General features: G+C 40.8%; 1 protein-coding gene across 1 annotated transcript in view; it reads right to left on the bottom strand.

Moving 5' to 3' along the window:
* The window catches only part of SNX31 (sorting nexin 31), a 77500-nt gene that overhangs the window by 37675 nt on the left and 26737 nt on the right, over window positions 1–13088 (bottom strand). Inside the window, exons 5-6 of the mRNA XM_043978347.1 lie at window positions 12494–12604; window positions 5994–6084 (exon numbers count right to left, since the gene is read on the bottom strand). Coding sequence (XP_043834282.1) covers window positions 5994–6084; window positions 12494–12604 — 202 coding nt within the window. The remainder of the gene's footprint in view (window positions 1–5993; window positions 6085–12493; window positions 12605–13088) is intronic.

Here is a 13088-nt window from a genome sequence, read left to right as displayed (position 1 = left end):
CAGGTCCAGCAGCCTATCCACTGTGCCATCTAGCTGTCCCTAGTACCATAAATATTGTAGAGCAAATAAAATTCTTAAAAATAACATCTTTTCACCTGTTACCTTTCACTGTGTCAAATGGCAGTGTGAGGCCACTGTACTGTACTGCTGTAAACCTCTCTCCATTAGCCATCCTCTGAAAACCGAAGGAGAGGTTGCTGGGACTTTAGTCACTGCTATCAAAAGACATCAAGAAGGGGCAGCTAGGTGGCACAGTGGATAAAGCACCAGCCGTGGATTTGGGAGGACCCGAGTTCAAATCCGGATTCAGACACTTGATACTTCCTAGCTGTGTGACCCTGGGCAAGTCACTTAACCCTCATTGCCCTGCAAAAAAAAAAAAAAAAAAAAAACATCAAGACTGCTGAGGTCTTGACATCACCTTAGAGTCAAAAGGACTTTCACTATACTTTGAGGGCATAATTGCAACATAAAATTTGAGTTTTAAAGGCAAACACTGAAAATCTACAAAGAATGGGCAGAGAGCTCTCTACTCTACTTCTGTAGGTGAACAAGACCAGTGAATCACCTAGTAGTATACCAATGGCTCCACAAACTTGCACACATTGCACCTTTCATTTTTTTCTCTATAGTGAATAGCCCCAAATGTGCATGGTTGCCAAAAGGAGAGTGAAAAGGAGGTTACTAATAAAATCATACAAATGTTTGCAAGTCTCAAAAGTTAAATTGGCAAATGTTGAGGACTGACTATATATATTGATACTTTCTCAAACACTTTTCCCTCACAGTTCAACTAACTCATTTCACATAACTATTCCTGCACTCCTTCTCAGACACATAAAGCACATCATACCCTCAAACTTTTTTTTTAATTTTGGCAGGGAATGAGGGTTAAGTGACTTGCCCAGGGTCACACAGCTACTAAGTATCACGTGTCTTGGCCCTGGATTCAGGAAGACCTGAGTTCAAATCCGACCTCAGACACTTGACACTTACTAGCTGTGTGACCCTGGGCAAGTCACTTAACCCCTGTTGCCCCGCAAAAAAAAAAAAAAAGTGTCACGTGTCTGAGGCCAGATTTGAACTCTGGTCTTCCTGAATCCAGGACCAGTGCTTTATCCACTGAGCCACCTAGCTGCTCTCATACCCTCAATCTTGCCATGACCCACAAATGTACCATTTTCATGTTTGTGAATGCTGCATTCCCTTAACTGATCACAATCTCTTGCTATTCTTTTACCTCTCCTTCTTTGAAACCTCAAACCCCAAATCATGACCTCTAATCCCTTGATCATCAACAAAGCCCTCTAATTTGTGTAGGTGAAATAGTGTCTTCTCTACTTTATAAATGAAGCTAAGGCCAAGCATAGCTAAATGACTTTAGCCAGATCACAGAGACATACACTGTTAGCAACACAGATAATAACATCTGGATCTCATTTATAAACCAGTGTCCATGTAGATGCTTAGCTGTGCCTCTTCGAACTCGTACTTGTGAAAATGATAAAAATACTGAACCGGGGCAGCTAGGTGGTACAGTGGATAGAGCACCGGCCCTGGATTCAGGAGGACCTGAGTTCAAATCCAGCCTCAGACACTTGACATTTACTAGCTGTGTGACCCTGGGCAAGTCACTTAACCCTCATTGCCCAGATAGATAGATAGATAGATAGATAGATAGATAGATAGATAGATAGATAGATAGATAGATATATAGATGTGCACACACATACATATGCATACACATATGTATATACCTACATATGTACATACATACATATATATGTATGGAGAGAGAGAGAACTGAACATAGCTAAATGGGGACATCTCTGTGTCACTTCACAGCAGACTTCCTTCCAGCTTGGCATTAATTAACTCTTACAACAAAGATGAAGCTGTAAGCTTTGAGGCAACCAAAACGGTACATGGGGATGTTAATTTGCTCTTTGAAGTTTCTGCTTTGTGATACAGTTTCCAAAGACACAGCTGAACAAAAATCAGGAGACTGCATTTATTATAATACTATTAACATCACTCCATTAATTATTCTTTCTTATTGGGTATCCTTTCATAAAGCTCTCAATACAGGATATCTCACCATCATTCAAAAGGCTGGGGGGAGCAGCTAGATGGCGCAGTGGATACAGCACCGGGCCTGGATTCAGGAGGACCTGAGTTCAAATCTGGCCTCAGACGCTTGACACTGTGTGACCCTGGGCAAGTCACTTAAACCCCGTTGCCCTGCCCCCCCCCAAAAAAAGGCTGGGAAAGTATTATTTCCACTAACCCTTCTTCTCCTCCCTCCCAAACACTTTTTTTTTGGTCCAGATCCATGATGTTAATGATTGGGAAACTTCTGGTAAGAAAATTCCCTCCATACCAATTTTTTAAAACTTAAATGTTGGAGCAGCTAGGTGGCACAGTGGATAGAGCACCAGCCCTGGAGTCAGGAGGCCCTGAGTTCAAATCTGGCCTCAGACACTTAACACTTACTAGCTGTGTGACCCTGGGCAAGTCACTTAACCCCAATTGCCTCACTAAAAAACAAAACAAAACAAAAAACCTTAAATGTCCAAAAGAAAATAAAAAGTTTATTTCCTTCCCAGCTGTTCTCCTGGACTTCATGGTGTCCAGAAACTCATGCTCCTGCAAGATGATAATAACTCAAACTCATGCCTGCTCACTACTCATTGCCCCAGATCAGCACCTTCTAGTCTTAGAGAGTTGCCAGTGGCTTTAAGAGGTTGGGAGTCTTGCCTATGGTCAGTCACACAACCAGGTTGTGTCCAAGTAAAGGCTCAAGCTCATGTCTTTACCACCTGTGCCACACTACTTCTCATCATCTGTTTACAAACAAGCAGAAACTATAACATGGTGTAATTCAATGACAGAACCAAGTTTTCTTCATAAATAGATAGAGGAATGATAGGTTCTCGGCTCAGAATGGAGTGAGCCTAACCAGAGATAGTTACAAAGATTTTTCCTGGAGATGTGAATCTAATCAAAATGACTTTAATTCGAAGTAGAAAGATAATGAGACATTATCAAGGTATATCTCCCAAACCAGATACAAGTGTAAAATCAAGAGGGGGCAAAAAAAAAAAAAAGAGGGGGCAGCTAGGTGGTACAGTGGATAAAGCATCTGCCCTGGATTCAGGAGGACCTGAGTTCAAATCTGGCCTCAGACACTTGACACTTACTAGCTGTGTGACCCTGGACAAGTCACTTAACCCTCACTGCCCTGCCCCTCCCCCAAAGTTTAAAATCAAGAAAGAAAACCAATAAGCCATAGAATAGAGTGCCCAAGAGGAAAGCCAACAATAAAAGCCATGGTCTCATAATGTCTATATCCCCTGTCCAAGGTACTGATAATGAACAAGGTGCGCTGTCAAGAAGTAAAGGATAAGTATCACTGATACTTCCTATGATGAACGAAGTATGGTTCTGAAAGGCTATACTTATTCCAAAGGAACAAAAAAAGATCAAAGGAGTGATGGAACAGTATTTTATACAAATAAAATATACCTTTTTTTTTTTTTTTGGTGAGGCAATGAGGGTTAAGTGACTTAGCCAGGGTCACACAGCTAGTAAGTGTCAAGTGTCTGAGGCTGGATTTGAACTTAGGTCCTCCTGAATCCAGGGTCAGTGCTTTATCCACCACCTTCCTGCCCCCACAAATAAAATATACTCTTGGGAGGAAACCCATGAACTGGCAGGGGGAAAATATTGTGGAGAGAAACTAGATTGATGGACAGGGACTTTTTTTTTTTTTTACCAACTTAGAGTTTTAAAAGATGTGTAGAAATGGAAAGAAAAGACAGATAAGGGAAGATGAAGGAAGACTCTGAATTGATATTGTTACAGGAGTATAATACAAACTACCTGGATAGAAGAAAATAGATAAGTGTGTTAGGAAAGAAATTACAAACATGACATGGAGATATGATTTTTTTGTGATGGGAAATGTATTGTTGGATCAATCTCTCTCTCTCTCTCTCTCTCTCTCTCTCTCTCTCTCTCTCTCTCTCTCTCTCTCACACACACACACACACACACACACACACACACACACACACACACACACACACACACACACACCTCCTTCTCCCTTTCCTTCCCTCCCTAAAGGCAGAACAATTAATAAATTCTGGAATTGCCTTAAGGCTAATTTCATTCTTCAAAATCATGTAGAGAGTGGGGCAGCTAGGTGGTGCAGTAGATAGAGCACCAGTCCTGGATTCAGGAGGACCTGAGTTCAAGTCCAACCTCAGACACTTAACACTTACTAGCTGTGTGACCGTGGGCAAGTCACTTAACCCCAATTGCCCAGCAAAAACAAAAACAAAAACAAAAACAAATCATGTAGAGAGTGATGAAGGTAACTGCTATTCTGAACTTGATTCTAACTAATAAGTAAGAATTTGTTGCTGAGGGAAAAATTATTGGAATTCATGGAAGGATGTGACTACATTATCTTAGAATTTTTAATAGAGGAGTGGTAAGCCAGTCATCAACGGATATGCATCCCAGTTCTGAGGAAAGCAGATTTCAAGGAGGTCAGATAAAAGACAATAGGTAGGATTTTATGGCTCAGAATTCCACCTGGGTAGTTAGCTCTAGTGGGATGGAAAGCTCTAGAACCACTCCTGACTGTTTCTCCAGCCTCTTCTACAACCATGCCAACAGCCTCCCCCATGCCCCCTCCCAACATGCCTCTACCACTATGGTTCCTCCTCTGCTGAGTTCTTGTTAGGGACCACTATGAAAAAAGCCCATTCTCACTTCCCCACTCTACTCCTGATATTCTGGCTTTTTCTACCATGGCCCTTTGTGGGTACCCTTCTATTTTTCCACACTTCCCCTTGCTTTCTAATTCTCTTTTATGTGTAGTCTTTCTCCATTGGAATGTAAGCTCCTTGAGAATGAGAAGTATCTCACTCTCATTCATTCATCCATCCATCCATCCATCCATCCATTCTCTGTCTGTGTTTCTGTGTCTCTATCTCTGTCTCTCTCACTCAAATATGTGTGCCCAGCAATTAGCTTGGTACCTGGCACATAGAAAATACTTAATAAATGCACGCTCTCTCTGTCTCTGTCTCTGATGTTTTTATCGGGGGTGGGGTGGGGTGGGGAAGACTTCCTTCCAAGGTATTCCCAAGCCAAGAATAAGTAGATATTGTAGAGACAGATATAGACTTCATGTAAGGGGAAACTTCCTAACAATTAGTGCTACTCAAAAGTAGAATGGATTGCCTTGGGAGGAGTCTTCCCTGTATATTCATTGATCACCACCCAATTCCTTTCCACAAAGCAGAGGTTGGATGGCAACTTGTTGGGGATGCTGAAGAGCCTGCTTTGGGAGGACTAGATTACCCCTGAGGTCCTACCCAATTCAGATCCTGTGAAATAAACTGAAGAGAATAGAGATAAGTTTGTATCAGGCCTAGTGCACTACTACATATGGTGATAGGGGCCTTACTAAGGGAGAAAAACACATTATATTTTCCCATATCAGAGTAGAACCAATGGACATCTGCTATGGACAGAGAAAAAAGTGTTTGTAGTTCTCCCAGTCAAAGACTGTTCCATTTTTTGTCTTTGTATCTCTAGAACCTATCACACAGAAGGTGCAAAATAAATGTTTATTAGCTGATTGATCTTCGGGGTCAGTGGTTAAGGTTTGAATAGACCTGTAACCATGGGGATGATCCAGTATCCTAAGTCCTGACTAATCCATATTGGAAGTTCCCATCTCACTCTTAGCTTCTTTGAATTCTAAGGGCTGAGAAAAGAGTTTGGAGAGGGTGTCAGGACAGCAATCACCCACAACAAATATTTATTATGTACCAGGCATTATACTACACAGTAAGGATAACACTTAGTGAAACAATCCCTACTCACAAAGAGCTTATATTTGAATGAACTGAGTAGTTTGAATGCCCGCACTTTCCTAAACAGCATTGTATCCCATCTCTGTCTATATGTCTTACCAGAGAAGGCACCATGACTATCCAACTGGATCAGGAACAAGCTGAAGTACCCAATAAGCTCCCGAGACAGTCCTATCTTGTATGACACAATCTGAAAAAGAGGAATGTCAAGTCTGTGTATCTGCTGGGAAACTATGCATTTGGGAGTTTCTTGCCAATAAACGTACTTAATTGACTAAAATACATAGTTTCAACTACTGATAAATTCAATAGACAAATACCACACCTCATCCACTTTATTGCTCACATATCATCCAGACTTTCCAGTATAGAACAGCGCTCATTCCCCATGAAAATCTACCTTAGAAAGACTGGTGAAGGGGAGCAGCTAGGTGGTGCAGTGGATAAAGCACTGGCCCTGGATTCAGGAGGACTTTAGTTCAAATCTTACCTCAGACACTTGACGCTTACTAGCTGTGTGACCCTGGGCAAGTCACTTAACCCTCATTGCCAAGAAAGAAAGAAAGAAAGAAAGAGAGAGAGAGAGAGAGAGAGAGAGAGAGAGAGAGAGAGAGAGAGAGAGAGAGAGAGAAAGGTAAGTAGTAGAATGTTGTAGTGGACAGAGAGCTGGCCTCAGAGTTCAAGGCCTGCCTTCCTTCTACACATAGTGACTTTGTAACAAAGAACAAGATACTTAGTGTGAGTGCCTCAGGCAATGCTATTACATGACAAGGCAAAAGGCAGGTGCTTTCATTTAATCCATGGACCCCAAGATAAAACCCCCTGTACCACTAATCCATAAACTCCCTCCTAGTTCTAAATTCTGTGGTGCTCCTCCTCTCCCCCATTCTCCCCCCCCCCAGTGGCTGCCATTTTAAGTAAATTTGCTGTTGGCCAGTTTTTGGCAGTCTTGAGAGCTGCTGCTCCTCGCTCTCAGTAACAGGGCATTGTACTCTGATCAATTCTATTTCCTCACTTAAAACCCCTGACGCCAGGAAAATGGGTGGCCCTCAGCCTAAACCACAGTTTGTCCTTTGTGTTCAATTATTCTAAAACCAACACAAAGAACCTGAATGATGATGTCAGTAGGACTCAGAATGGACACTGGATGCCTCCTCTCAGCAGTTACTATTCGTGCCGCCACAAAATATTCCCCCATTGATTTCTCCCTTTTCTATGGTAGATTCTTTGGTTATTTCTTTCCCTCCAATGTCTTTGTCACTAACCTATTTGGCATATTTTGGCACAATGGTTAGTCTCCCTGGTTTCTGGTAAGGTGCTGGTGCTTTCTGTCTTGGGGAAAGGGGAGGGAAAAAAAATTTGGAATTAAAAATCTTATGAAAACAAAAGTTGAAAACTATCTTTACATGTAACTGGAAAATAATAAAATAATTTTATGACAAAATTTTTTTAATTAAAAAAAAGAAAGGTACCCCAAAGTAAAAATACCTAAATGGAACATTTTGGTTCTGCTGTTGGTATTTAATCAACAACTGTTGCCTCACTTAGAGCTGTAGCTAGTATTTTTCATACCTAAGGCAAGTTTTATAAAATATGGCCTGTGACAGGTAGCAAAAAGCATCTAAAAATCTACTTTTTAAGACCAATTTAGTTGGTACAGTTGGGAAAAAGAGACCCTAAAGGCACCAACCCTCAAGAGTAGAGACACCTGAGCCCATTACATCATGTGCAGCATAGAGTAGGGGTAAGGTGAAGGAAAGAATCCAGGTTGGGTGTGGCAGCCAGCAGAAAGTATAGTCCATCTTTGGGCTGTTTCAACTAATTATTCCTGCTAACTTGGAGATACATTCAATTATTCCTATGCTACTAAAGGAGCATAAATGCTGTGAGTGATTCTTTCTATCTTTCTTTTTTGTTGGCTGGACAATGAGGGTTAAGTGACTTGCCCAGGATCACACAGCTAGTGTCAAGTGTCTGAGGCCGGATTTGAACTCAGGTCCTCCAGAATCCAGAGGCAGTGCTTTATCCAATGTGCCACCTAGCTGCCCCAACTGTGAGTGATTCTAAATTTCTGTCCCAGTCATCCCTCCCTAGTTATGGCTCTGCTCTAAAGAAGGTCTGGCCATGGTGTTGGAGCAGAACAGAAACAATCTAATCCTTTTTCCATCTGCAGTAGTAAGAGTTGTTTTCAATGTTAGAACACCCATGGCTGTTCATTGTTAAAGTACTTGTCTTGGTATTGATGAAGGAGGCTAAAAGGGTTAACAGATAACCTATCAATAGTGGCTATCAATAGTACCTAAAAGGGTTAACAGAGAAACTTAGGTTTGTGCTCTTTTTTTTTTTTGCACACAGGGCAAGAAGGGTTAAGTGACTTGCCCAGGGTCACATAGCTAGTAAGTGTCAAGTGTCTTAGTCTGGATTTGAACTCAGGTCCTCCTGAATCCAGGGCAGGTGTTTTATCCACTGCACCACCTAGCTAACCCTAGGTTTGTGTTCTTATAGTAACCAAGAGGGTTTGCCCCTATCAATCCTCACCATCAACAGAGACAGTGACTAGGGACCATTAACCATTAATAGCCATTAATATTCCTAGATGACAGGACACCTAGAAACCAGATCTTAAGTAAAGAGATACCATCAACACAGAGACCCTCTTTAGCTTTGACAAGTTTAAGCATGTCTTTAGGCGCATGCGCAGAAAAGGCCAAATTTGTCCTAAGTTCACCTTATGATGGGTAAACCCATAAAACACACCTCCAGTGAAAAAGGTACCCACCTCAGGGGTTGGCTTAAGCCCCCAGGAACTCCAAATTAGGAAAAGGCCTCCCATGAACCTCCCACAAGGAAGAGATTAAGATAATAAGGAAATCATTAATTTCTTTTATGCTATAAATATAATCATCTTTCTTCCCCCTATTTGAGACACTTCCATGGTGTTCTCCCAGTGGTCACTCACAGTATTGCAATAAAACTTGGGAAACTGGGTCACTGAGTCTTGTAATTCTTTGGGATGATCACCTTAATTTCATCCCACATCAGTATGAGTGTATTTTCTGGGATGCAGATTTCAGATTTCAATTTCAAATGTCAATGTAGGGGCTGAATTTTCAATAGAAGTTGTGATTTCTCTCTTTCCTTGAGAACAAATAAGAAGAGAGGACAGTCCAAGATCCCATAGGGGTTCACAGATGACATGGCCTCCTTCTAGAGCAGTCCTGACTCAGCTTCCCTTCCCACCCCCACCCCAAGATGCTCATACATCCTTCTTTGCTCATACAGAAAGTTAATGTCATGTGGCATCATTCCTTCCTATGTGTCCTTCCTGTCTGTCTCTATTAATATAGACTAGAAGTTCCCACAAGGGTGAAGACTGCTTTGTCCATTTAAAATGACCTGGCCTGGGGCAGCTAGGTGGCACAGTGTATATAGCACTGGCCCTGGATTCAGGAGGACCTGAGTTCAAATCTGGCCTCAGACACTTAACACTTACTAGCTGTGTGACCCTGGGAAAGTCACTTAACCCCAATTGCCTCACCGAAAAACAAAAACAAAACAAATAAACTGACCTGGCCTGCTGGTGTGGTGCTAAGAGACTCCTTTCTCTGGTACTGAAGTCCTTAAAAACCTAGCCTACCCCAGCCTACCTTTCCAGCCTAATTATGACATTTCTTCCCATTATGCACTCTATCCTTGCAGTTCACACACACACACACACACACACACACACACACACACACACACACACACACTCTTTACTTCTGTCACTGGCTTTCTCTGGGCCTGTAATACATCACTTCCTTACCTCTGCCTTGTAAAATTCCAAGTTTCCTTTAAAGCTCAAACTTCAGCATCACTTTCTCCATGAAGCCTCACTGTATCTCTCCCAAGCTCCTTGTGTCTCTGCTCTGCCCTCTCTCAAATTACCTTCTATTTATTGTGTATATACTTTTTTATTTGCATATTATCCCCCATGACAGACTATGGGCTTCTCATGGGCAAGAACTATTTCCTTTTTAGCTCCATATGGCCAACTTCCTGGCACATAATAGATGCTTAATAAATATAATATATGCTTGCTTATTGAATGGTCTAAAAATATTCTTTAAAAAGGAAAAAAAAATATTTCAGAAATAAGATCCAGGCATTCTAGGCATGAGTGGACAGCCAGAGAGGCTGCCTGGAGCTAAGAGATGGATTGTCTTGTTTGTAGAACAGTCAGGAGGCCAGTGTCACTGACTCAAAGAGTACATTTTGGGGAGTAAGGTTTAAGAAGACTGGGAAGATCAATTGGTTGAACAAGTAATGGTATATGATTGTGATGGAATACTATTGTGCTAGAAGAAATGATGGTCGGGTTAGTTTCAGAAAAATCTGGGAAAACTTACATGACCTGATGCAAAGTGAAGTAAACAGAACCAGGAGAATATTGTACACAGTAACAACAATATTGTAATGATGATCAACTGTGAAAGATTTAGCTAGTCTGATCAATACAATGATCCAAGACAATTCCAAAGGACCCATGATGAAAAATGCTATCCACCTCCAGTGAGAGAATTGATAAACTCTGAATGCAGGTTGAAGCATGCTTTTTTTTTTTTGCTTTATTTTTCTTGGTCTGTGTTTTTTTTTGCAACATGACTAATATGGAAATATTTTTTGCATGACTTCATATCTATTATCAGTATCATAATGTTTGTCGTCTCAGAGGGATGGGGAAGGACAGGAGAGAGAGAATTTGGAACTCAAAATTTTTAAAAAATAAATATTAAATTAGTTTTACATGTAGTTGGGAAGTATTTAATAAATTTTAAAAATTCTTAAGTAGGGAAAAAAAGAACTGGGAAGATAGGAGGGGGCTAGGTTATGAAGGGCTTTGAATGCCAAAGAATTATGTATTTGATCCTGAAGGCAATAGGAAGCTACTGGAGTTCAAAGGGAAGGGGGACTGACGTGATCAGACCTGTGTTTTAGGAAAATCCCTTTAGTGGCTGAATGGAGAATGGATTAGAATAGCCATGGAGTTGAGGCAGGTGGACCCACAAAAGCAGGTTCTTTCAATAATCCAAGAATGAGGGGCAGCTAGGTGGCGCAGTGGATAGAGCACTGGCCCTGGAGTCAGGAGTACCTGAGTTCAAATCCAGCCTCAGACACTTAATACTTACTAACTGTGTGACCCTGGGCAAGTCACTTAACTCCAATTGCCTCACTAAAAAAAAAAATAATAATAATAATAATCCAAGAATGAGGTGATTGATGACATCCTGCACTAGAGTGGTAGCAGTGTCAGAGGAGAGAGGAAGACATTGGAGAGATGCTACAAAGGTGAAATCAATAGGCCTTAGCAATAGCTTGACTACAGGAGCTGAGAGAGAGTGAGGAGTCCAGGATGACTCCTAGGTTGTGAGTGGGAGGAAATGATCGGATGGTGTTGTCCTCTATGGTAACCGGAGAAGGGGGAGTTTTATATGGTGTTTTAAGGATGACTAAAAGAATTAAAGAGATAAAATAATAATTTTATTATCTCATTTGAGCCTCTTAACAGCCCTATAAAGCAAGCAGTACAAATGAGAGAGAGAGAGAGAATCAAAATCAAACTATCTTATCAGGGTCTACTACCCCTGCCACACCACTCCCAATTTATCCTGAATATATCTTATTTGTATATACATGGGAGGATAGGCACTTAGAGAAAGAAACAACTAAGAAAAAGAAACATACTATTGTTTAACTTTCCATGTGTATATTTCTTATTTCCTCAAGATAAAAATTCCTTGAGGATACTGTCCAGGTCTTTTTCATTTCCCAGGCTCCTATCACAATGTTATGAATATAGTAAATACTTGATAAATATTTTTTGAATGAATGAATGAGTAAGTGGGAACACCCCAGTCTCACCAATGGTGGGAACCCAGAAATCATTTAGTTCAACCCTCCCATTTTAGAAATGAGGAAACTGAGGTTCATAAAAATTACCAGTTTGTCCAAGGTAACTGGGGAAGTTATGTGACCCCTGGCAAATTACTTAATCCTTTCCTGGCTTCAGTTTCCTCAAACTGTATAATGGGGATAATAATAATAGAACCTGTCTTTCAGAGTTGTGAGGATCAAATGAGGTAACATATGTAAATGTACTTTACAAACCTTAAAGCATTATACAAATGGGAGATATTATTATTTCTATAGTTTGGAGGCCTACTGGTCATAATCTTCTCAAGTCCTTCCCACGTCAATTTCAAGTATTACATCATTCTTATGCACATACAGTAGCTAGTCTTCCTTCTTCCTGATCCTTTTAGCTATTTTCAGGGCACTTTATAGGGTGGTCCAGTTTCAGGCTAACAACAACAGCTTGAGGGAGGATCAAGGAAAAGACCCCAAAACTGAGCTCAACACAAATGATGAACCTGAAAAGTTTCCCTAGTGAATCTCTCAGAAAATCCAGACATTAGAATAAATACCTCATTGAGGGGAAAAACAATAGGTCCGTGAATAAATTGCACCTGAATTCACCACCTCAACCAAATTATTTCTCAACTCGATTTTCTCTACAGAATTATGAATTTCATAGGTGGCACCTGGGTGCTGCAGCTTACCTCTGTGATTCTTTCAGCCGTGTCAGAGGTTAGAATTTCAATTCTGATACTCCTTCCATCAGGCAGAAATACATCCAAAAAGACTTTCTTGGTGGTGATCTTAAATGTGTCCTGTAATCAAAAGGAAATTAAAATAAGCTTCACAGTCTTTCCCTCATTTTTGTGTGCACACACTACCCCTACCCTCATCTTTCACAGACTCAGGCACATCTGTAGGCATGTGGGAAGCAAGCAAGCTCAGTGCCTGGCTGGTGGCAGTGTTTTTACTCTATGTGATGGGGGTAAGGGATGATGGGAATATAGATGATTCTGGGTTTGTTTGGTTTTTTGGGGTTTTTTTTTCCCTTCTAACTCCCTTTGGTTGACTGGATTTTGTGTTTTACATAAAAGTCTTTTTTTTGTCTTTGTCATCAGTTTTTATTAAGTGGCTGCCTGTATATGACATTTTCAAATGAGTGCTGAAGAGACCAAAGGGATGTTCAGAAAACTCTCCCTTCTGAAGACTTATAAATCTAAAATAAAAATATCTTTACCAACCAAGAAGGAAAAAATTCAGAAAATTACACAAAGATCATGGATTTCTTAAAAGGGCTAC

Source organism: Dromiciops gliroides, chromosome 1, assembly GCF_019393635.1.
Source record: "Dromiciops gliroides isolate mDroGli1 chromosome 1, mDroGli1.pri, whole genome shotgun sequence".
Classification (NCBI taxonomy): Eukaryota; Metazoa; Chordata; class Mammalia; order Microbiotheria; family Microbiotheriidae; genus Dromiciops; species Dromiciops gliroides.
Note: the sequence above shows the minus strand (reverse complement) of the source record. Positions and strands in the feature narration are given on the sequence as shown.